The 22,196-nt window shown below is 48.1% G+C and overlaps 2 protein-coding genes across 5 annotated transcripts; one reads left to right on the top strand and one right to left on the bottom strand.

The window, feature by feature from the left end:
- Positions 1 to 1,027: 1,027 nt before the first annotated feature.
- LOC101915651 (caspase recruitment domain-containing protein 8-like) lies at positions 1,028 to 12,999 on the top strand. Of its 4 annotated transcripts, XR_008749451.1 has the most exons (17): positions 1,555 to 2,185; positions 3,596 to 3,627; positions 3,911 to 3,964; positions 4,550 to 4,600; positions 5,050 to 5,079; positions 6,176 to 6,223; positions 6,329 to 6,372; positions 6,485 to 6,534; positions 7,289 to 7,509; positions 7,589 to 7,839; positions 8,456 to 8,590; positions 8,899 to 9,037; positions 9,490 to 9,543; positions 9,642 to 9,725; positions 10,869 to 11,138; positions 11,492 to 11,558; positions 11,938 to 12,999. XR_008749451.1 is itself a non-coding variant. In XM_055817455.1 (16 exons), exons 1-16 carry the CDS (start codon positions 1,977 to 1,979, stop codon positions 11,955 to 11,957), a joined length of 1,692 nt encoding a protein of 563 aa, XP_055673430.1. In that variant the 5' UTR covers positions 1,556 to 1,976; the 3' UTR covers positions 11,958 to 12,999. The 4 variants fall into 4 exon arrangements, 1 of the variants encoding a protein (XP_055673430.1); XR_008749452.1 differs by lacking the exon at positions 1,555 to 2,185 and adding an exon at positions 1,028 to 1,121 and having other exon boundaries at positions 10,869 to 11,558; XR_008749450.1 differs by having other exon boundaries at positions 10,869 to 11,558.
- A 702-nt stretch (positions 13,000 to 13,701) lies between these two features.
- On the bottom strand, positions 13,702 to 16,072 carry IL12A (interleukin 12A). The gene is made up of 3 exons (XM_055817393.1): positions 16,004 to 16,072; positions 15,717 to 15,903; positions 13,702 to 14,945 (listed from the first exon to the last, which is right to left on the bottom strand). Exons 1-3 carry the CDS (start codon positions 16,070 to 16,072, stop codon positions 14,752 to 14,754), a joined length of 450 nt encoding a protein of 149 aa, XP_055673368.1. The 3' UTR covers positions 13,702 to 14,751.
- Positions 16,073 to 22,196: the final 6,124 nt, after the last annotated feature.

The raw sequence follows: 22,196 nt of genomic DNA on the forward strand, positions 1-22,196 counted from the left end.
TTTCCCCCTCCCGACCTCCCTGGCAGTGTGCAGAGCTGCCCGCGGTGTTTCCCGCGCAGAGGTGTGGGTGATGCCCGGGTGGCCGTGGGTGCTGGCAGTCCCCATGCTGGTGCCAGCCTCGGGACGTGCCCATGGGCCTGAGCAGGGCCACCACCCGCTGTCCCCTGGCGGTGTGGACCCCAGCCCTGTCACTGCCAGCGTGTGAGCCCGCAGCCGCATGCTGGTAGCTCGGTGCAAGGGCCGGACCTGGGCACCCTGTGCGGGCAGGGGCCAGGTATTATATTGTATAGAATGTATGTATTATCTATAATATATATTATACTATGGATAATATATTATATATAGTGCGTATATGTACACACTATATGTTACATAGAATATATACTTTTATATATATTATAAAAGTATTATTATACTTATATACTATATATACACGCTATAATATATAAGTATATATTATAATATACAATATATATATAATAGACATTATGTTTCTACTATGTATATACCTCTATTTTATTCTAATACTCTAACATATAATAGATAATATGTCTAGTATATGAATAGTATATGTATTTATGAAGTATATATATAGTTGTATATATTTATAAAGGCATACCATATATATATTTATGAAGGTATACCATATCTGTATCTATACTGAGACAGCATGTGTGTGTGTGACTTATATGTGTGTATATATAGGTATGTATCTATATAGCGTATATCTAGTACCTGAGTATACTAGTGTACCCAGTGCACACATACAGTGTGTATACATGCATATCCATACAGTATCTATCTGACATAACGGTGTATCTAGTATGCCTGTGCAGCACCTGGGGCGTGCATGTGTATGCACACACCAGATGTATACACAAATGCATCCGGCATACATTAGCAAGTCCCGAGTGGCTCTGTGCCCTGCGGTGTGTATGGGTATATGTATATGTATACAACCAGGCGGGGGGGGGGGGGGGGGGGGGGCTGAGGGCGGGGCCGGGCAGCAGGGGCGGGGCCGCTGGGACACGCCCCCCGGCGGCGATACGGTGCTTCCCGCCGGAGCCCCGCGCGCTCCCGCCTGCTGCCGCGATGTCCCGCCGCGGGCAGGAGCCCGGCAGGTGAGCGGGGCTGGGGGGAGCGGGGGTCCTGGCTGCCCCGCGCCTCCCCCCGGCATCCCCTGCTCCTCTCACCCCCCCTCCATTCTCCGCCGTCCTCCCGCTGCCACAGCTTACCCCCCTCCCGCCCCCCCCCGCTTTCCCAGCCCCTCCCCGCCCCCCCAGCATCCTCCCCATCCCCCCTGCATCCTTCCAGAACCGTCCCCATCCCCCCAGCATCCTCCTGTTTCCTCCACCCCCAGCCCCCCTTCCACCCGCCGCAGCATCACCCCCCCCCCCCGTTCCCTTCCGCCGCCCCATCCGCCCCCCCTTGCCGAACCCCAGCGGAGGGTCCCCGGCCCGCGCTAGCACAGAGCCCAGACGGTCCTTCTGCACCCCCTCCGCGTCCGGTTCCGCCCCCCCCCCCCCAAAAAAAAAAAAAAAAAAACAACCCCAAACAAACACAAACAACAAAACCCCACAGCGGTTTTGGGGCCCACGGCCCGGCCTTGCACCTGCAGCGGGGGCTCCCCGAGCCTCCCCAGCTCCCCGCATCCGCTGCCCGGGTCGCCCGCTGCCCCCCGCCCCGCTCGGCACCCCCCCTCCGGCAAACAAAAGCGCTCGGCGAGCCAGCGGCGTGCCCGCTCCGCCCCGGCCCCGCTCCGCCCCGCGCTCCCGCTCCGCCGGCCCCGCTCCGCCCCGGGCCCGCTCCGCCCCGCGCTCCCCGCTCCACCACCGGCTCCACTCCGGGCCCCGCACCCCCGGGCCCGCCGCCGGGCCCGCCGCGAGCGCCGCCCGTTCACCTGCTGCCTGCGAAGCCGCGAGCGCTGTTTGGCTTCAGCGGGGGCCGCGGCCGCCCGTGCTGTCGCCCCTGGGGGCATGAGCGGCGGGCGGGTTGCTGACACGGAAAGGGGTCGGTGGGGGCTTTGCCCCCAGCTTCTCCCCTCTCGAGCCTGTTTTTCGGTTTATAAGGGAGGGGGGGGCGCCGCGGCGCGGGGGTCGTACCGCTGCTGGCAGGGCTGGTGCAGAAGGCAGCGCTCGGTGGAGGGGTTGCACAAACGGCGCTTGGCTCAGGCACCGTCTCTGGGGTATGTCCGGGCTTCGTCCAACCCTTGCAGATACTGTGTCATTATTTATTGTTTTTTTTTCTTAAGATACAGTTTGGAAGCAAACTCGCTGTTGTGTAATTTCCCATTCGCGCCCGCGGTAAAACCCTTCCCCAGTTTCTCCCGCGTGCCTCGCTGGTTGCAGCACTGTTTCCCCTGCCCTGGGCTAGCAAACTGGCAGCTCCAGGCTGTGTGGGAGCATCCCAGTGCAGCCACCCGCCCTGCCGTGCTGCACCCGGGCCCCCCTTGCCTGCGTTGTTTCACCTAGTGCCTCAGCCATACCTTCGTGGAGTTCTTCTCTTGCCTCTACCATTACCACCTATCCATTTTCTATTTTTTAATTTGAGCTTTAATTTTGTGAGCTTAAAATTTAATTTAAATCTTAATTTGAGCTGCCCCAGTGCAGTGGCGGCTGAGGCTCTGTCCCTTGCGATGATGCCCGCTCATCCAGTGGCACCCCCTGTCTGCCGGGTGCACCCCGGGGAGCAGGTGGGCTGTGGGTGCACAGCGGTGGCCCAGGATGGTCGAAATCAACCTCCTGAGCTGAGCTGCCAAAGAGCAACTGCAGTGGCTCAGCTTTGCCGTTGCCAGCATCCCTCAGCATCACCGGGGCGGCACTGAAATCCCTCTCCTGCCTCCGAGAAGCGAGGGGATAGACGAGAAGCGAGGGGATAGATGCTTTTCCCTGCCCACATGGCATACGGCGGCTATTCCAGCAGGCTGCTGGCAGGGCAGAAGGGCTGAGATATTTGCTGGTGCCACCAGAGTGAGAGCGAGCTGGATATCGCCTGCTGGTTTATGGTGACTGTGCCCATGGCGATTCCCTTCCTCAGCAGCAGCTTTTATGGTGGTTATTTGGTGGGGCTGCAGGAAAGACGCTGTGGAGCTCCACAGAAAGGTTTCCAGACCTGATCTTTATCTTTAAATGACAAAACCAGCATATTTCCCCTTTTCAAGAGTGAATGAGACCAGAGGTTGGTCTGAATTTGCCACAGGCCACAAATGGGTAATGAGGTCTGTTGGAGTCACCTGCTGTGGCCGAGCCACCATGTTTATCTGAGCTTTGTGCCTTGCTCGGGGATTCCGCCTGGATTGCTACAGAGCCAACGGGCACCTGGCAAAGGGGGCCAGGGCCCAGGGTTTGTGCCAGTGCACATGCAGCAGTCAGGCATCCCTGGCAGGGCTAGGACAAGAGCTAGGGCCGTAGGTCATGTTAAAGAAAATTAATTTTTAAACACCAAGCCCCCCTCCCCAGTCCCCTTGCAACCTCTGGTTCCCTGGCCAAAGCCAGGGAGCGATGCCAGCGGGCAGGGAGGTGGGTAGATGCTGCTTGTGTGGAAGGTGGGAGAGGACTGGTGGATCTGCTCATGTATTTCCCATTTTGTCTTCCAGCGGAGCTGAGTCCCTCTCTTCAGATGAAAAAGGTACAGTAATTTCATGAAATAACTGCACTTCAAATGGGCTTGTTATGAGAAATGCCCAGCCTTTGGAATGGAAATGACAATTATTGTAACTGCTGACTTTAAAACACCTCGGTGCAATGCCTTGGTTTCATGTATAAGAGTTTTGATTTTTTTTATACTGTTTTTTAAAATTCATATTCCTTTGCTATTTATTCCCTTCCTCCAACCTGCATAGTACAAAAACACCAAGAGAGGAGTTAAATCTTTTTGAAGCTTATGTCCCCTGACTGCTTTTCTCTTGCAGAGGTGGCAGCTGGCAGCACGGAGGGAGAGGGCTCGGCCGAGGAGCACCCAGTGGGTGAGCACACACGTGGCTGCAGGCTTGCCCCGCACGTGGGATGGCGTGGCTGGCCTTGCGCCTGCCGGTTCCCCACAACATGATAAAACCCCTGTGTAGACACTGCTGTGACTCCTCCAGTCACTTGCTTTGCAATACTGGATTCTCTTCAACTTATGTTTGTAAGAATAATTTATTAAAGCCACGTCTGGTGCATCCATGTGAGTTGCATCACTGGTGGGACACACCAGCTCCCACCAGTGCTTCTCCCACCTCACTTGCATGCCACAGAAACGCATACTTTAACTGGGTGTACTGGGACGTGCCACAGGTGAAGCTCCAGAGCAGTCCCAGGTTGTGTAAAACAGGAAAATTAAGCTCTTTGAACATCGCACATACCTTTCAGAAGGGCCTGGGTGACCCCTAGGTCTCCTCTGCTGCTGTGATTTGATGCTCTGATGTTCCTCTCTACCTCAGTATTTTTTTTCTGCTAGCTAACTGGCTGACCAACCTGATGTATTTAAACTTTGGATCTATCCTTTTACTTCCCTGTGGCATTGCCTTATTTCATTCTGCCTGTGACTAACGGGGTGTAATCTTGTTCAGGAGAGGAGGGTTCCAAAACCAGCTCCAGCAGTAGCTCGGAAGAAGAGTCAGGTGAGCATCGTGTTGTGATTTATTCTCTCTCTTTTGAAGATGTCCACCTGGTTGAAAACAGCTGCTTTGCGTGGGAGTGGTCCCAAGGTTCTTGTGCCAGACTGTTAATTCAGTGGTCGCATGCTGAAAAGCAGAATGATCTCTCTGTGAGCACATGGTTTTCTAGCCACTCGGTTTAGAGCAGAGCAATAATAGAAGAGCAGCACCTAATGTTGCTGTAGCCTTGTAGACATAACACGCGACACACCAAGAGGCTATAAATCTGCTTAAAAGTTGGCAGCAAAAGTGGCAAAACAGGATGGACAGGAAAAGAATTAAAGGAAGCGTTTTCTGCTGATGAAAAGCCTGCGGCTTTGCTCTTAGGCAGGTTACACCACCAGCAGTTTATTCTGGTTTCATGCAAGATTGATAGTCTTTAGTTAAATAATTACGAAGCTTTTTCTCATCAGATGCAGAGGAGTCGGATGGAAGACGGTCACGTGAGTGCACTTTTATTTTGTTCCTTATATGTCTTGCATGGCGAGGGGGAGCCAGCCCAGATAAGTGATGTGCGTGGGTAGCGACAGCTGATGGCAGAAGAGGGATTTAGAGCTGCCCAGCGTCGCCTGCGAGCCCTTGGGGAGGACGGCTCGCTGCAGAGTGTGCCCAGGAAGGGGGTGTGTGGCGTGCCTGCGTGGGGACACGGCTGCCCCTGCTTGCACACGGAGCCGGAGCAGGGCTGTGGCCGTGGGGAGGTGCAGGATGGAGCCGAGCTGAGCTTCCACGTGCTGCGGGTGGCCCCAGGTCACGACAACCCCGCTGTGGCTCGGGGACTGAAATAGCATCACTGCAGGAAGGGTGCCAGCGCACTCGCTGGAGTTTGCCTGATGTTTTCCAGGCTGTTCGCTGTAGCAATACATTTTCTGCCTCTCCCACATCTGCCTGGCCAGGAGGGCGGTGAAGTCCCAGGATGACTTTGGGACAGGCTGGCTGGAGTCCCTGCTTGCAGGGAGGGGTGTTGGTGGGATGGGGAGCAGGAGCGGGCGGCACGCCGGCAGCCAGCCCTTCCTCACGCCTTGTCACAACAGCTCTGCTGCTTGGCTTCTGCAAAATCCATCCCTTGGGGTAAAGGCGTTTCCTTGATGCGTCAGCTCTGCTCGCTTTCTGCCATGTTGTGGGTCACTAAGGAGTGTTCGGGCACTTTTAAATAATTTTAAGGGCAAATACACTGCAAACAGCGTGGCTGCCTGCTCACTGGGAAGCCCTGTTGCCAGCTTCTGTGCCAGGTGGCTGAACTTTGTACTTGGCACCTTGCGACTCTTCCTGGGGTTGAATCTTTTTTTAACCCTTTGAAAATTTCCACTAGTTTGGGTAAGTTATGAAGTTTTGACAAAAGCTGTTTCCTGGAGTTCGGCTTCACTCCCACACTGTGCACAGCCTGCACGTGCAGGTGTGCATGCAACAGCTTGGGTCTCAGGAATATTCTCCGGAGGTTTTGGTGAATGTAAGCGAATTAGGTTGGTGGGTTGTCCTTGCTGCACATGGGAGCAGAAACCTGCTGGAGGCTGAGGTATTTGCTGCAAACTTCTTTTTTAGATGAAGAACAGGAGGAGAAGGAGTTGCTACCGTGCTGCGATGAATCAGGTAGTAACGGATCTCTCAAGGGCCAGTGGTTTGTTTTTTTTTTTTTTCCCCCAAGTGTTTAATTACTTTGCTTTTAATGAGCTGATCTTCCTGTTTTCTCACTAGGAGCGAACTGTCTGCTACCCTGTGAGCACTGCAGAAATGAAAATGTACGTTTATCAAAAAAACCGACCCACATATTTTGCATGAGATAATTTGCAAATTATAATTCTGCTCTCTTATAGACTTCTTAAAATATGTATTTTTAAAATCTGTTTATAGGACCAGAAGGAGCAAGTGACCCCTAGGAGACTGTCTGGAGGACAATATGTGTATGGATTTTTTTTTAATACAATGGGTATACATTTACACTGTTGTCATCAAGATACTTCTCTCTTCAGTTTGAGTGGGGAAAAAAACTAATTTGCTGCACAAATACATTTGGAGTAATACCAGAAGATACCCCCAAATCCTTAAAAATAAGCAATTTAGAGCAGCTGCCTATGCTGCCTCCAGATCCCGGTCCAAGAAAGTTCTTAGGAAGGTTTCCTGCCTGCCTTGTCTTGCTGCAGTAATTAATGTCAGGTACATTTTTACGTGCTTGTTTTAGTCTGGACACACATGAAGGGTCTTGGCCTGCTTCACAGGAATAGTCATCCTCCCTGTTTGCACTGACCCTGCATTTTATTTTGGACGCTAGCCTTGTTCTACCTCTTTCTGGCTTGGAAGTTGTCATCAGTGCGTGATGTTGGTGGTGTCCGTGTGTGCATGATGTTGGCTTCGATGTTGATGGGAGCTGCGCTGAGCCTTTTGTGTACAAGCAGCTGCCTCGTTTGCAGGAAGCGTTATGCAAAATGTTCATTCCAGCTATTTTGCGTGCATTGGCCTGGCCAGTTTTTAACAGTCCAGTGACAGTTTAAACGTAGGGACTAGAGAGAAAAAAAATTGTTGTGGCTTCTGTGCTATTTAGATAAAGTGCTCTTGGCTGGTTGGGAGGGGATTTTGTTATCCCTTGCAAACCACATTTCTATAGTATTTGCTAGGCAGGGGAAACTAAACTAACCAGGTTGTTCTTGCCCACGGCAGGGCACGGCTGGATGCAGAGGGGACTTACCAGTGCAGCCTCACAGGCTTGATTTTTGAAGTAACGGGGCCCGTCAAAATCACATATTCCCTCTTATCCTGGAGCAAATACGCCAGCCTGGTGGAAAAGCCGTGGATCGTGGGCGGCCCCCTCTTTGACGTGCGCTGCGACTCAGCCCCTGCTCTCACCTCCATCCAGTTTCCCCACTCCCTCTGCCTGGGCGGTGAGTGCTGGTGGCCGGCCCGGTGGCTGCGGGGGGCTGCTGGAGCAGGAGGTGCTGAGGCAGCCCCGTGTCCCCGCAGATCATGGTGCTGGCATGGCCTTCAAGGTTTTGCACATCAAGGGCGAGGGAGCAGCCATCGAGCCCTCCGCCGACTACTCGGCCTCGCACGTGAAGTGGCTGGTGAGCTCGCTGTCACCGGTGGGACCACTCATCCAGAGCCAGGAGCCCGTGCAGTACCACGGTGCCGTCATCCTCTACAAAGTCATTGATGAGCACCCCTCCTTGTCCTTTCGGGTCTACGTGGCTACAAACAATGACTCCTTTATAAAGGTATGGCTGGTGTCGGGGGTGTAGTGTGGCGTGGTGTAGAAATACCAGCAGGGCTGGTGCTGGGGACGCTGCACGGAGGATGGGGTGCGGCAGTGAGATGCTCTTCTCTCGCCCCAGCAATTGCATGCAGAGCTATACGTGTATGTCTGTCTATAATGAGACTTCCGTACCAGAAAGGTCTGCCAGCCAAGTTAGGATATTATATTGAAGTAGCAGCTCACAAGCTGCTGTAGAAAAGAAACCCATTTGCCACTAAAATCCACAGAGCTCAGGATTTATACCTGGAGGAGCTTCTTGTCCTCTCACTCATTCCCCCCAACAACACACAGGCAAACACTAGAAGATGACAGCAGCAAATGACCTTCCTTTTATTCGGGTTGCAACCTCTTTTATCTATTTTCACCCCTGTAGCATGATAGCTGCAGAGGTTCCTCGGGTGTTTTTGAGTGTGGTGTTTCGTGTGCAGCTTTCTGTAATGTTTGCCCTGTGGAACGGGTCGTGGCCGTTCTATAGAGCTGTGGCCAGAGAAAAGACCAGAGAGCCACATTAACTAAGTTTTAAATGGTAATTCCTTTACTGATGTGAGTAACCTTTAAATCATATTTTTAAATTTTAGGATATCTCAAAAGCTGTAAAACATTCTAATAAGAAATTCATTAAAATTGACAAGCCCCCTGTATGCCAGAAGTTACTACAGAAAGGAAAGAAGTATAGATTAATTTGTGAGCCAGAAGCTGAAATAACTCCAGAGGTGAGTCCCTTACACAACCCCCATTTCGTGCACTGCAGCTTCATTAGAAATGTGCCACAAAGTGGCTTTGCCTCTGCGCTCCTGCACTGGCATTAAGGGCATTTTTCACATTCATTTGCCATTGCTGCAGAAAGCATTTTCCTCTTAGAGCCCTAAAGCTCTGGGATGAAATCCTGACACTGAAGTCAACAGCAAAACTCTGGGGAGATAGGGGTTGGGCTCAGATCTGTGTCAGTAGCCAAATACCTCCTCTTTAGTTTATATGTTTTGGATAAATATTTATTTTTAACATTATTTCCATTGTATAGGAAATTGAATTTGTTGACGGATCTCTCTTGAAACTAAAAAGTTACATTGAAGTCTATTTGGAGAAACCTGATGACTTCACCTTGTCTTTGGTTGAGCTAGAGTCCGAAGCGACCGTCTGGAAAGCAAAACTAAGGGAGAGTGAGTCTTTGGTCTTCCCGCGACTAGTTGGTTCCTGCTGAAAAGGTGCAGGAGTTGGAGTATAACTCGGCCCTTGGGTACACCTAAATTCCTACTGTTAAAACCACCGGGTTTGGGGCTGGAAGTGATAAAATGTAGAGGAGCACCCCAGGAGGTTGCAGTGACCTGCCGGATCCCTTGGGAGCAAAGGGGCGAAGGCTGCGGGGCCACGGGAGGATGCTCCGCTCTCGTGTTACTTACAGGGGATAATGCACAATCTCTACTGCATGTTATCGGTGGCGTGCTGCAGCACGTGGGTGAAAAGGGGATAGTCGTCTCGTTCTATAAAATCTTAGCTCAGCAGCCAGAATCCACCCAATAGCTTGGTTTTGTGCCCAAGAATTGTTGGATGTAAGGCATAGCAGTGGGAATTCCTGCCTCACATTTTGTTTCCTCTACAAACTGTTTCCCAGGTGACTGGATACATTACGATCAGAATAAAAACGAGCAGAAAAGAAGCGCAGTCAGTAAGTCAGTTTGAAGACAAGTCAGGGCTGGTACCTGGCTTGCTTTTGTAGCTCAGGTGATACTAAAGAAACAACATCACCCCTTGCTTTCTTCTTAGGTGTCAAAAAACGGAAACTAGCCCTCAGCATTTTGAAAGAAGACGAGATCTGTGGCAAAAAGCAAAAGAGCAGCAATCCTGCAGGTAAAGCATTTCTGTGTCATTTAAAACAACATGTTTGGTTTTGTTTCTTTTTTGGTTTTGGAGGGGTTTTTTTATCCTTTGAATTGAACCTGAGCTTGCTTTTTTAAAGACTTACACAAATCAGAGCATGAAATATAGGAGGAGAAAGCGCTGCTTTTGTAGGTGCAGAATTTTTTACCTACGTTTGTGCGCTTTGCTACACTGTCATGCATTTGGTAAATAAATGGGGGGAAGCAGCTAGGCAATTTGCTTTAAAAGCTTCAGGTAAAATGATATTGTCTTTTAAGACTGAGCAATAGTGGCTATTTTTGAAAGAGGTTTCCACTACATGTCTTAGACTTTGTGCTTGGGATATCTCCTGAGCGATAACAGGCTAGACAAAATAATAATTAAAAACCAAAAGCAGCTCATATTTATTTTTGACATGTGATGCCCTGATGGTGTCTGGGAGCTCCCACCCAGAAACTCCTCATTTATTAACAGTTACCTGGAAAAAAATAAAGAAGAAATAATGTGAGTTTAACAAGTAAATAAATAAATAAATAAAAAACCCATCAGCAAAAGTAGCCAAGAAGGTGTTTGTTTATGGGTGCCTGTAGCCACCAGAGGGAGAGCTTCCATCCCTCAGAACCTCAGTTTGATGTGTGAGTGATGACGGGGAGAAGGAAAGCAAAGAAGGAAAGCGGCTCAGGCTGTGTAACAGCAGGGCTGAGGCTTCTGAGCCATTGTAATTAAAGGAAAAACAAACATCACCTCTCCAGAGCAGCCAGAGGTTTTGAGAACAGCAGGCATGGGAGAGAGAGAGTGCTTAGCATGGCCTTAATTTTATACATCTCAAAATTTCTGGGTGCTTGGTAACTTAATGTACCAAGGGAGTTCTTCTGCTGGATGCACGGCTGCTTATAAATGGGGAGCAACCCACTGATGTACAGCAGCCAGCATGCCATCAGGTGTTGTCATCTTCGTGAGCTTCAGCTTCTTAGTCCTTTTCTCCAGCACTCGGCTCTGACCTTGCTGGATAATCTGAATAAGATTACCTTCATCGTATGTCCCCTGGCCACACGTGGAACTAGTAGTGTAATTTAGTTACAAGTTTAATGAGAGAGCAATGTTAAATCTGGCTTTTGTTCTGTGTCTTTTCAGATGGAATTGAAACAAAAAACCTAACTGATCAACAGCTGATGGTGATCGCAAAGTTGTTTGGTAGGCAGTGGCGAGAAATTGCCATTGAGTGTCTTCAGATGGAAATGAAAGACATCGAGCAGATTCAGGCAACAGAAGAAGAAGTTAATATGCAAAAATTTCTGGTGTTGAGCAAGTGGAGAGACAGAGAACAAAGCAACGGAACTGCAGAAGCCTTGTACAGAAGTCTCCGTGAAAAAGTGTCCTATGAGATACTGCAAGCCCTGCAAGGTATCGCCTTCCCGTTATATTTATTTAATTACATCAGTGTGTTTCAGATGTATTTTAAGAATTCACATCAGAGAGTTTACCAAATGCCTAGTACATGTTTTACTACATAGGTCAAAATTGTCTCCCTTTGATGTCAGCAATGACTTTCTTTCTTTCTTGTGGCATTTTTATACTTCCCTTCAGAAACTGCTATAAAATGAATAATATTTCTGCACTGACTGTGTTAATAGTGCTCCCAGCATGACCTGGCTGTCATGGTCAAGCAAATCGGTGCTATAGACCCAAGCCAATGCTGGGTCTTCTCTGGAAGTCCTGAGAAGAGATGTTTGGGTCTTTACTCTTATCTGTTTTAGGAACGGTTAATTAACACCTTCCCCTGATGGATGACTTAGCGGCTGGGTCCTGCAGACCCGTGTGTGTGTATGTATTCCCTCACTGCCCATGGGTGCTCCCGCTTATTTCTGTGCGGCTCCTCACGTTCGGTCCATCCTCTGCAAGCCAGAGCTGTGCAGCGAGCTGAGAACTCAGCCAGCCATGGGGAACCTTTCTCAGAAACAATTTTTTTTTTTTTCTGATACAGGCAAAACTTTGTTCTTTCTTAATTCTCCCCAGAAGCAATGTTGCTGCAAAGGGTGGGGGGAGCTCCCTTGCTCATCTGACCCTCCCAAACCTGCCTGTGCCAGAGCCCTGTGCTCTCACATAGCGTTTATTATAATACATTTATTATTCAACTTCAATATTGCAGTAACTTCTAGAGGTCAGCTAACCCGTGTGTGTTTGTGCGTGTTCCTTTCCTCAGGTTTCTGGGCTCGGTGCTGAGCTGTGGAGCTGCAGCTGGAAGGAGCACGGCGGGAGCTTCTCCAGCCACTCCCCCGGCATTGCGCTGGGATCCGGGGAGGAAGATGCAAGGCATCATCACTCAGTGGAAAGTTTAGGCAGTGTCTCCACAAGAAATGTGAATGAAATTTTGCGTGGCTATGAGCACATCTAAGACTTTCAGGAGCAATCAGTCTTGCAGCGGATCCCACCATTGCGGCTGGCAGCGCAGGGCTTCGTGCTTGGGGAAACCCAGCGCTGCCACCCAGCTTTGTCATGTTTGAGCCGGTCCTAAAAGACGTGAACACTGGAAGAAACCACTTTACCTTGTTCAGGTACATGGTTGTTATCAGGAAACATTTTTATTTCTATCAGGGAAAGACAGGGAGGAAAGTTATGCGGAAATTTTCATCCCCTTAAAAAAAATATTGAACTGCCAAAATCATGAGGTACACTGTATTTCTCACAGATGCCCAGAATCAGGGAAGAATAATCCTAAACTTGCAGATAAATTCCTTTGCATAATCACTGTACATATACATAATCACTGTATATACTTGTGTACAATCAGTCCTTGTTAAGCTGTGGTTCTGTTTTCTAAAAACCCGAAGACTGGTTTCACGGGAACACCACTTAATAACTCCAGGCAACTTTAAATTTTCCCTGGGAATTTCTTCTTCACTCTTTTCTGTATAGTCTGTCTCAATTTTTATGAGATTTTTTTTATGTTGTACATATTTTTTTTTATTAGAAACTTTTTATACTTTTTTTTGCTTGATAATTTTAAATGGAATAGAATTAGGTGCTTAAACTAAAATGGAAGAAGCCAAAATCTTGGCAGAGGCTGTTGCTCAGCAATGCACATACTACAGAACTGGAAAAGATTTGGAAAGAACCTTATTTGCAGAAGAGGGTGGTAACGTGATACAGGAGATTGTCTTGGTTTTAAAGACAAGTGATTCTTTTGATCATCTTCCTCTGCATATGTTTATGAAAGGAAAAGCATACTTTTGAAAAATAAGGATTAAAAAAGAAACATGTACGCGATTTACGTATGATTTTTGATTATTTTCTCTTTATTTTAGCCGTTGGATGAAATGTGGCAAGGTGGTTGTGTTATGGGCCGCCTTTTCAGCCCTTGATGCTCCAATGCTGCATACAGCCGAGCGCTGACGGGAAGGGCTGTGTCGGTGCCCAGGACTTTGTGGGCTCTTCTTCCAGTGAGGCATTTAGGGGGGAAAAAAGCTGTGGAAGGCAGGGATGCTTGTGTGGGGCTGTCCATCCCCAGCACAGCAGCCCTGGGCTCTTTTCTCTGGGAGAAGCCAAGGGAAATTGCCATCAGGGGGATCTTTAAGATACCAGGTAAAACTCAAAGATCTAATAGGACCCTCTGGTCAAAAGCAGAAATCGATCAAAGCTGGAAAAAAGGTGCTGATTAGTAATGATGAGGGTAACCGGGTTGCGTAGCAGATGGTCAAAAGAGAGAAGGTCTTCAACCTTCAGCTTCTTTAAATCAAAATCAAGAAGCTGTTAAAAAAAAAAAAAAAAAAAAAAAGAGTATGTTGTATTTCTGCGGTCTTCAGTTTGGCTTTGTCCAGTTCTCGCAGGCAGAAGGGATTTGGACGTTACAGGTGCATCACAGCACTGAAGTGTGAGGTTGCTCTTACCTTACAACTTGGTCTGTGTTGGGGGTGGTCTGTGGGAGTAGGGACCACGGCTCTAGTCCAGGCGGGGGGAGTTTGTAAGATTGCATTTTAAGGGCTGATGTGGTGGGTGGGTAATGCCAGTGCTTGGGGAAGAGGGGAGGGGATGGAGGGTGGCAGTGGCCCCCTCAGCATCTAGAAGAACTGAGGATCCCACCAATCCTTCAGCATCAAAGGGTGCTGCTTGGGGGTCCCCAAGGAGTTGGGAGGGCAGAGCTTGGAGAAACCAAGCAAGGGGAAAGAGCTGAAAACCAAGAGATGAGGGGCAGCAGAGGCAGCGTGGGAGCTGGCTGGGACGTGGCCAAAGCTGCTGCTTGGCTGCTGGAGGGGGGACTTCACCTGGGCTGGCTCATGTACCGTGGGCAGGAATGGGGGAAGGTCATCCTCCTGCATCCCTCCTGGCCTCCATGGATAAATCCTTGCCTCCCTGAAACAAGCAATTTAGCCATTGATTTTTGGTGGGGCCAGGGCTCCTCCCATGTAACCGGCTGGAAAATCACAGTAAATGAGGATGAAAGCCCACGGGTTGCTTTGGGTGCCCAGTCTGAGGGAAAACCCATGAGAAACTGATGTAAGTAAGAAGACAGAAATAGGATTTTAAAATATGATACCAGTGCTAAAAGTTACCAAGGTATACCTTTACATGCCAGCAATATTCAAAATATTTTAGAAGTATTCATGTTATAGCTCAAGGAAGAAAAAAAGAAAAGACACCACCATTTTTATGCAAACTATAGTTTTAATAGGTAATAAATAGAATAAATAAGGAATATAATCATAAATAGATTTCTATAAGCATGTTTCAATTTCTAAAAATTACAGCTAAATAAATAGAACAGTTAAGACAAATTACTGTTGAGTGATGGTTTAAGAACATTTTGGTACTACAGTGTAGCTTATTTTCTAGAAATCTAGAAGTTTAATATGATAGCTTAAAAGGCACTTATAAGAGCTTGCTAAAACATGATTTATAAGAAATGCTGTGAAATATTATGTGCTAGATTCTTTAAAAGCCCCCAACACCTCGCAGGGTATTGACACTGTTTTTTCTCCAAGGCACCCTCAGGTCCCCCGACACGCGGAGTGCTGGGCGCTCACAGCAAGCTCTCCAGGGAGGTCAGGTAGTTCATCGTCCTGGTGATGGTGAAGGCGCGGATCCGGAAGGCGTGAAGGATGCTGCAGAGCTTCATCCGCTCCTTGAAGGAGGCCAGCCCCGCGCCTGCCGCCGGCTGCGGCATGCTCCTGCTGCTGCCCTTCAGGGCCTGGGAAGAGGTAGGGGTGTTAAAAACTCACCAGAAAGTGGCTAAAACAAAAAAAAACTCTTTAGGTTTTTCACCCCCTGAGTGATAAATGACAAGATTTAGAAATAGGAATGTATTCTCATAAAAGAAAAATCTGAAATTTTAATGAAACAATTAATAGGCTTAGGATAAAGTTTGAAATATTTAATGATATAATTAATAGCCTTAGGATGCACGGCTGTACTTTCCTCAAGACAAAAATGTCCATTTGTGCACAGAGGCTTTTTCTGCCCAGGAATAAAGGTGCTTTTTTAATACTAAGCCTATGGCCGGCTTTGTCCAGTGACCCTTTAGACCAGGCTCAGAATCCCCAGGCTATTGGGAGATACTGTGTCAATACAAAGACAATTAACTTTTTTTTTTTAATTAGCTTTTGTTAAACAGCTTTTAACATCTGTTCCCTCTACTCACTAATAATATTTATCAAAGTTCAGTACATCCTATGTCGTATTCAGTGTACTGGGAGTACTGTTATTTGGTATTTGGAAGAGAAATAGAGCGATGTCCCCGTTATCTTTTACTCTATTTTTGAGTTCCCCGAGGAGCTGGCAGAAGAGCCTGTAGCCCATCTCCTTGTGAGAGTGGAGCAGAGCGAAGGAAGGAGGGCTGCTCAGGAGCCACGCGCCCGAGTCCTGATGCATTGGCCATACCAGCAAGGCAAAAACATGGTGCGACACACAGTTCATAAAAAATCCAGTCCCTTCTAGGAAAAACAGTAACAGACCATTTTTTAAATTAACAGATTAAAGAAATATCACTATTTGACTGACTGTAGAATGGAGCAAACTCTGGTTTAAGACTGAAATAGCAGAAAGGAAGGAGACAGACAGAAACACTTACTTTCATCATTTCATCAATGGTTTCCATCACCTTTTGATCATTGAAGCTCTTCAGCTCTGCCCTGTAGGCATTCAGGTCCTCATAGATTCCCCACAGGCATTTACTCTGCACAAGTCAGAATTATTAGGAAATGTGGGAATCTGTTGTTAAATGCTTTACACGTACAAGCAAAAGAAGGGGTTCTTTGGGGAAACTTGCAATTTACCGTATCAAAAGTAGATCTTTCCAGTGTTGGACAGTTTCCAGTCTGCAAATTAAAGAAGAAATGAGACATGGTGATTTTGTGGAAGTGTGAATTATACAGCTAGCTGTTCTATGGAAATATGATGCTGAAACTTGATATAAATTTAAATTATTATTTTTTTTTTTACCCCTGGATCCTCAGATGTGCAAGCTTTTATTGTATTGATTTGATTCTTAGTGATATCTTCAAGATCAACCTCTTCAAGGTTACATTCAAATCCCAGGGTGCCGAGCTCCTGTGTTAAGAAGGGAATAAAAATGTGTCACTGACTCAGCTTCACGGTACTGTATACATATATATATGTGCGTGTGTAAATACACACAATTCTTTGTGATGCATCATGGCTTTCTGTGCTTAGCTGAATTCTAGGAATGAGGCTGTGTGAAGACTGCAGTTAAATATGAAAGACAGCAAATAGACCAAGAGACTGCAATGCTGTGGTGGTTGTGTTTAATGGGAATAAGCGCAGACTTTTCACAGTTTGGTTTATATGTTGTTGCAAGTTGTACTGCCTCTGTTAATTTAGATTATTCTCTCAGGCACCAAATCTATTGAGAACTTTATGTTGCTACAGTTTCAAATGTAAACTATCTCTTAGAAAGTGAAAAACAGCAAATACCATCCACATAGACCTTTAACAGTGCCTGCTGACCCACCGTAAGTGTGGAACAGCACACCTATTTAGTGGTGGGTTTTTTTGCAGTTTTCTGAGATGAAGCTTGCAACAATAGCAGGGAATTTTAGCCAAAAAAATCCCCTTGGCACTACTGCCAGTGGGCTTTAGCATGGGAAGATGCTACTGCACCAAACCAATGACACCAGCAACATGCAAATATAAAGACAAGGTCAGGAGCAAGTGTTTCCTGAGCCAGCTTTGCAGGGGCCTTAGAGAAAGAGCATGTCCAAAACAGAGAGCATTCAAATCAGCTGTTGATGTGTTTCTGGCACTGCTAATGGCGTGTGTGTTTCTGTGGGGCTGAGGTGAATCAGGGCTGAGAAAGAGACCTGAGCAAGTGCCCATTTTAAAGGGCTGATCAAGGGAGGCATGAAAGCAACAGCCAGTTATAGATTTTTAAAGTGAATCAACAGAGAACATCCATCCTCCCAGGTATCCTCAGCAACCCATCACTGCCCAGCTGGGTACTATCACTGCCAGCCTGGGTATGACCACGCCACATCACTGCCCATCTGGGTAACATCACCGCCTGCCTGGGTACCACTGCTGCCGCATCACTGCCTGCTTGGGTACCACCGCTGCCGCATCACCGCCCACCTGGGTGTCATCGCCAACCCATCACCGCCCGCCTGGGTACCACGACCTCCCCCTCGCTGCCTGCCCAGCCCGCCCAGCCCGTGTCCCGCCGGCCCCTGTCAGACCTTCAGCCGGTGGAGGGAGGCGTTGACAGCCGCCAGCAGCTCCAGGGAGCGGCTCAGCCCCTCGGCGAGGCGGGGGCGGCCGGGGGCCGGCAGCGCCCGGGCGGGGGGCGGCAGGGCCAGTGCCAGGCAGAGCGCGGGCAGCAGCACCCAGGGCCCTGCCCGCTGCCTGCAGCCCCGGGCCGCGGCGCTACGCGGCGCTGCCTGCCCGCTGCTGCCCGCGCTGCCCGCGCTGCTGAGGTCCCCGCGCCGTGCCATGCCGCTGCCACGGGAGCGCTGCCGGGGCCGCGCAGCATCTTATAGGGGCGGCGGGCGGGAGTTCCCCCCTCCTGGCTTTCCTTTCCAGCAGCGGCTCGGTGAGGCTGGCAGCCGGGCCGGGGGCAGCCCTCGCTCATCCCGGGAATCCCGGCCCCGCGGGGGGGTTGGGTGTGTGTGTTGGGGGGAGGCTGGGGGCGCGGCCCCTGCTCCTGCTGGCTGCCCGCGCCCGGCGGGGGATGCCGCAGGAGGGATGCTGCGTGGCGCATCGGAGGCTGGGGGAGCTGTGCGGAGGGCTGGTCACTGTGCACACAGCATGCAGCGAGCCTGTGGAACAATGAGAATGACTTAAAGTGTGTGTATGACACGTAGATAAGCTTTCCTCAGTCCATTCTTTACTATTTAAAACTATCCCGATGAGATGTCATTAGTGAATATTCATGAAAACCTGCCTGGAACCTTGCTTTTTGCTGATATACATCACCAAATATTCCAGTGCTACTTCATATAACGCATGGCCATTCTTAGCCTGGCTAAAAGCCTGTAGGAAACATCCATCCATCAGGCCTGCTGTGAACTCAATGGGAGCTTTGCTATCAACTTGGAAAGGAGTGGGATAGATCAAGAGTTTTATATTGCATTTTCAGATTCTTTTTGTTTTAATTGACACTTGTTTCCCATAAGAAGGTTGCGGTGTGTTGAGAGACTGACTTTGCTAGAATACCAGCATCGCATAATTTTCCAATTTCACTGTGTGTTTTCCACTTCTGTGCTAGTCATTAGGCTGTGGGCTGTGGTTTTAATCTTGTGTAGGAGACTTTTTTTCTCTGACACAGAAGTGAAAGAGACCTTTGGGATATACTTGCATGTGTGTTCTTGAAAAGGCATCACTTTGGCTTTCCAGGTTTCTTTGCCCAGCATTCAGTCATAGTGTTGCCCTCAGCAGCAGGGCATGAGGTTTCTCTTCTGGTGGGGCACCGACACACAGCTTCTTGTTCAGGGCATTCCTGCACTGCACTTAGGCCATGTACTGGGCTATCAGTTTGAGTTCTCTGTCCAAAAAGAGGAATATTTAGCTCAGGTACCTTCAGAGGTCTCTGAATGAGGCTGCTATTGAATGGGCATTGTGTACAGAACAATTATCTCAGGGGAAGCTGTGCGTGGAGGTGCCTCTCCTCAATGGTCTCATGGGCCAGGAGAGAGGGCTTTCCTTCCTGCTGCTGAGTGCCAGCTCCCAGAGGGATTCCTTTGTGAGCTGAGGCAGCTATGTGGTGGGAAACACTGGGGCTAGACGGTGTCCAATATGTGCTGCTGGTATTTGCAATTTTTTGCAAGGAATTTGCAAGTTTACAAGGAATGTCCTGTTGTGGCACAGGTGTTTCCAAAGTAGAAATCCTATCTTGGTGAGTGCTTCCTCAGCCCAACTGTTTGTAATGTATTCCTGAAACACAGGGTGGGTTTAATTCACTGATAAAATGGAACATATCCTAATACTGATGAGGGATTTTTTTTCCTGGTAGAAGAAGAAATAATTGAATGTTGCTATATCTGCTGTGTTACAAATAGGAAGGTTTTTCTCTATTATCTATAAAGAACCATGCTCCAATGATACCACTGTCACCATTTGTTTATTTTCCTGATAGCATCTGAAACCCAAGCCCTTGCCATGCCGGGCTGCTGAAGACCCGTGTACACGTGTTGCAGGATCAGAGGTGATACATCCAGAGACCCGCCGAGGCTCCAGCACTTGTGATCACACGCTGCAGACCCAAATCCCAGCGGAGCAGCAATCCCACAGGTACTGTGGTGAGAGTCCCTAGGACAGGTGCTGGGCATGGTGTTAACACGGTGGTTGTGCTGGTTTGGATGGGTGGCGAGCTGAGCTTGGCCAGTCTCTGCTCCTTTCACCCCATTTATACTGTATCTGTATTCTCTGCTTGACCGCACTTGTGTTTTGGCCGTGGACTGAAGGCAAGTGCACTCCAGTGTAGGGCACTTTCTATTGAGGTTTTCTCAAAGTGATGTATAAGATACTAACTGCTGGGTCCTAGCCACGAGGTAATAAAGTCTTACTGATATGTTTATTTTGGGTAGACTTATATGGTTTTTCATTCCTAGCCTCATCCATCTGTCTGCCTCCTTCACCTCAAAGCATCCTATATTTGACCAGTCTGGAGTCTGAACGAAGCATCTCGATAACTGCTGCCCATGGTCTCGGAGCAGCTCTGGGCCTGTCTGCTTTGCTCGGGGCAAGTGTGGTCTCGCGGCCAGCCTGGAGGAGAGGGAAGCAATGCCTCTCAGCATCAGGGCTGGTGTTGTAGGCCCCTGGTTGCCCTGGTCCCAGGCATGAAGGTCTTTCTGCCTCGGCAGAAAGATCTACGGGCTGGGCTTTGATGGTCCTTAGTGCTTATATACAGCTTGACATCTCACAGTAATGTTATTTTGGGGAGTTAGACATAATTAGATGTAATAATATTTTCTATGTCAGCAGCATCCAAAACCGGAAAGCAAGTTCTTTTGAAACTCAAAAATCCATGCCCTTTTTATTGCATATGGTGGCTTGATCTCGGGTTCCCATCTCATCAGGCAAACAAAGGATTATAAAGGTAGAGCGATACATTTGTTATTAAAACAACAAAGATAGGGGTATATCATGTGCGCATTTAGAGATACAGTGCAGTAATTGCATACCAGAATCTATTAAAAATGTTAGAAGATGTATGATTCTACATGAGAAAATGTAATTCCACTGGGTTTATTTCAACTATAAACTGCTCTGGCTGAAATTAACCTCCAGAGAAAAACAAGAACCATTGTGGATCTTGCTATAAAACTGTATTTTGACTGTATTGCAGTCAGAACTAGGTGAAACTCTGTTCTTGGCTATGCTGCACTCAATCAAAACAATAGTTAAAAATCCTATTTGAAAAAGAAAGGAAAAACAATAATAATAAAGAAACCCAATTAGAAAAAACCCAGCCCCCCAAGCCCCTCAGTTCAGTTTAGTTTTGAGGACATAGGCAAGTAATGAGAAATGGGATCTTCTCCAGCCACACTGTTCTAAAAAAATGGGAGGTTCCTGGAAACGTGTGCTGACACGAGACGCTGTGGTGCTAACCTCGTGTTTCGGTCTTGGCTTGCCTTCTCTCCCCTCTTACAAACAGCAGGCTAAGTTTTATCTCCATGATTGCTGTCTAAGTCCAAGCTAAATGAAGCCCACCCTGCTTTCAGAGGAAGCTGTGGGTGAAGAGCCACGGACAGCACGCGCCGGCCGCTGCATCGTCAGCCGTGTGCTGCGGTGGCATGGTGGTTAGCGATGTTTCTGAGCTGGGTCTCTGGTTGTGTAATGTTATTTCTCCTGTAATGTGTAAAATTAGGTGAATTTTCTGCATTAACAGGCCAGATACCAAACCCTTAGCGAAGGTCATGTAGCAACCTGTAACACATCTTCAATGGGAAGAGATGGGTTAATTGTAGGAGATCCTATTCCTTGTAACTATAATTCTATACAGATATAATTATGCAATAATTATATACATATAGAAATTAAAGCTGCAGTATGATTATATCCCAGCTAGGCTGACAGTTAATTGTAGATAGTTGCTACATAAAAAGAACTGCAAAATGTTGTGTGGAATAAGATTTCTGGATGCTTCGGTAAATAAAACTAATTTTTGTACTCTTCACTGCTCTCAGAACATATGGTCAAGGATAATTTTTTTGGTCCTGGAAATTTTTTTCAGAAGATCTGGGGTCAGATATCTCACCAGAATGCTGTCATTGACAGAAGCATTGCTTCTGGTCTATGTTGGGAACCAATGGCTCCACAAAATGGGAAAGCAAAGACTCGAAATAAGCTTTCCTGGTGGTTTTTTGACTGTTGGTGCTTATTAATTGAAGAATCCCCTGAAATACATAACTCTAAGTATGGGCTTATGCTGATATTTGGTTGATACCTAATTAAATGCTGTTTCTGAGTGGAAGTGGCTTTTCTGCACTGGCAGTCAGGGTGCTGGAACCCATAAAATCCTGTGTCAGTCATCACCTGCATCTCTTGGCTCTTCTCTCTTACAGCCATCACTGGAGTTCATGCAGTTTTCCCCACAATCCTGCCCTGTACTGCAGCATCTCTGCTCTTCACTGTGGTTTTCTGGCCATTGGCTTTCTGGTGCCAGGCAGGTACAGCCTGGGGTCCTTCAGTGGCCAGGTGGACCGGGCATCCCCCAGTTTAGTGGGTGTTATTTGCAGACTCCACTCCCAAGCTGGAATCTGCATGCCAGTGTACAGCCTGTTCCGGGAAAGGGATGGCACTGGGGTGACGGCTGGATGGGTGCTGTGGCTCCCTGAAAAACACACAGGTATTCTGATGGTTACACTTTGGGCAGGTAACTTCTCACACTGAAATGGGAGGATTGTTTGAAGAGCACCCTAGAACGTGGGGGGAAGGAAGGTATTTTCTGAGTCAATGTATGCCTGAGATAAGCCAGGAGTTACACTTTTTTTTTATCCCAATGTTTTTTCAGCA

This window comes from Falco peregrinus, chromosome 12 (genome assembly GCF_023634155.1).
Source record: "Falco peregrinus isolate bFalPer1 chromosome 12, bFalPer1.pri, whole genome shotgun sequence".
In the NCBI taxonomy this organism is placed as follows: Eukaryota; Metazoa; Chordata; class Aves; order Falconiformes; family Falconidae; genus Falco; species Falco peregrinus.

Excerpts from the sequence above, each read along its gene's own strand:
- IL12A (XM_055817393.1), bottom strand. The coding sequence starts at position 16,072 with ATGTCTCATTTCTTCTTTAATTTGCAGACTGGAAACTGTCCAACACTG. Across the intron at positions 15,904-16,003 it reads AAAGATCTACTTTTGATACG|AGTAAATGCCTGTGGGGAAT; the intron begins GTAAATTGCAAG and ends TGACTTGTGCAG. Across the intron at positions 14,946-15,716 it reads ATTCTACAGTCAGTCAAATA|TTTTTAACACCCCTACCTCT; the intron begins GTGATATTTCTT and ends CTTTCTGGTGAG.
- LOC101915651 (XM_055817455.1), top strand. The coding sequence starts at position 1,977 with ATGAGCGGCGGGCGGGTTGCTGACACGGAAAGGGGTCGGTGGGGGCTT. Across the intron at positions 7,510-7,588 it reads CCACTCCCTCTGCCTGGGCG|ATCATGGTGCTGGCATGGCC; the intron begins GTGAGTGCTGGT and ends GTGTCCCCGCAG. Across the intron at positions 9,038-9,489 it reads GAAAGCAAAACTAAGGGAGA|GTGACTGGATACATTACGAT; the intron begins GTGAGTCTTTGG and ends ACTGTTTCCCAG.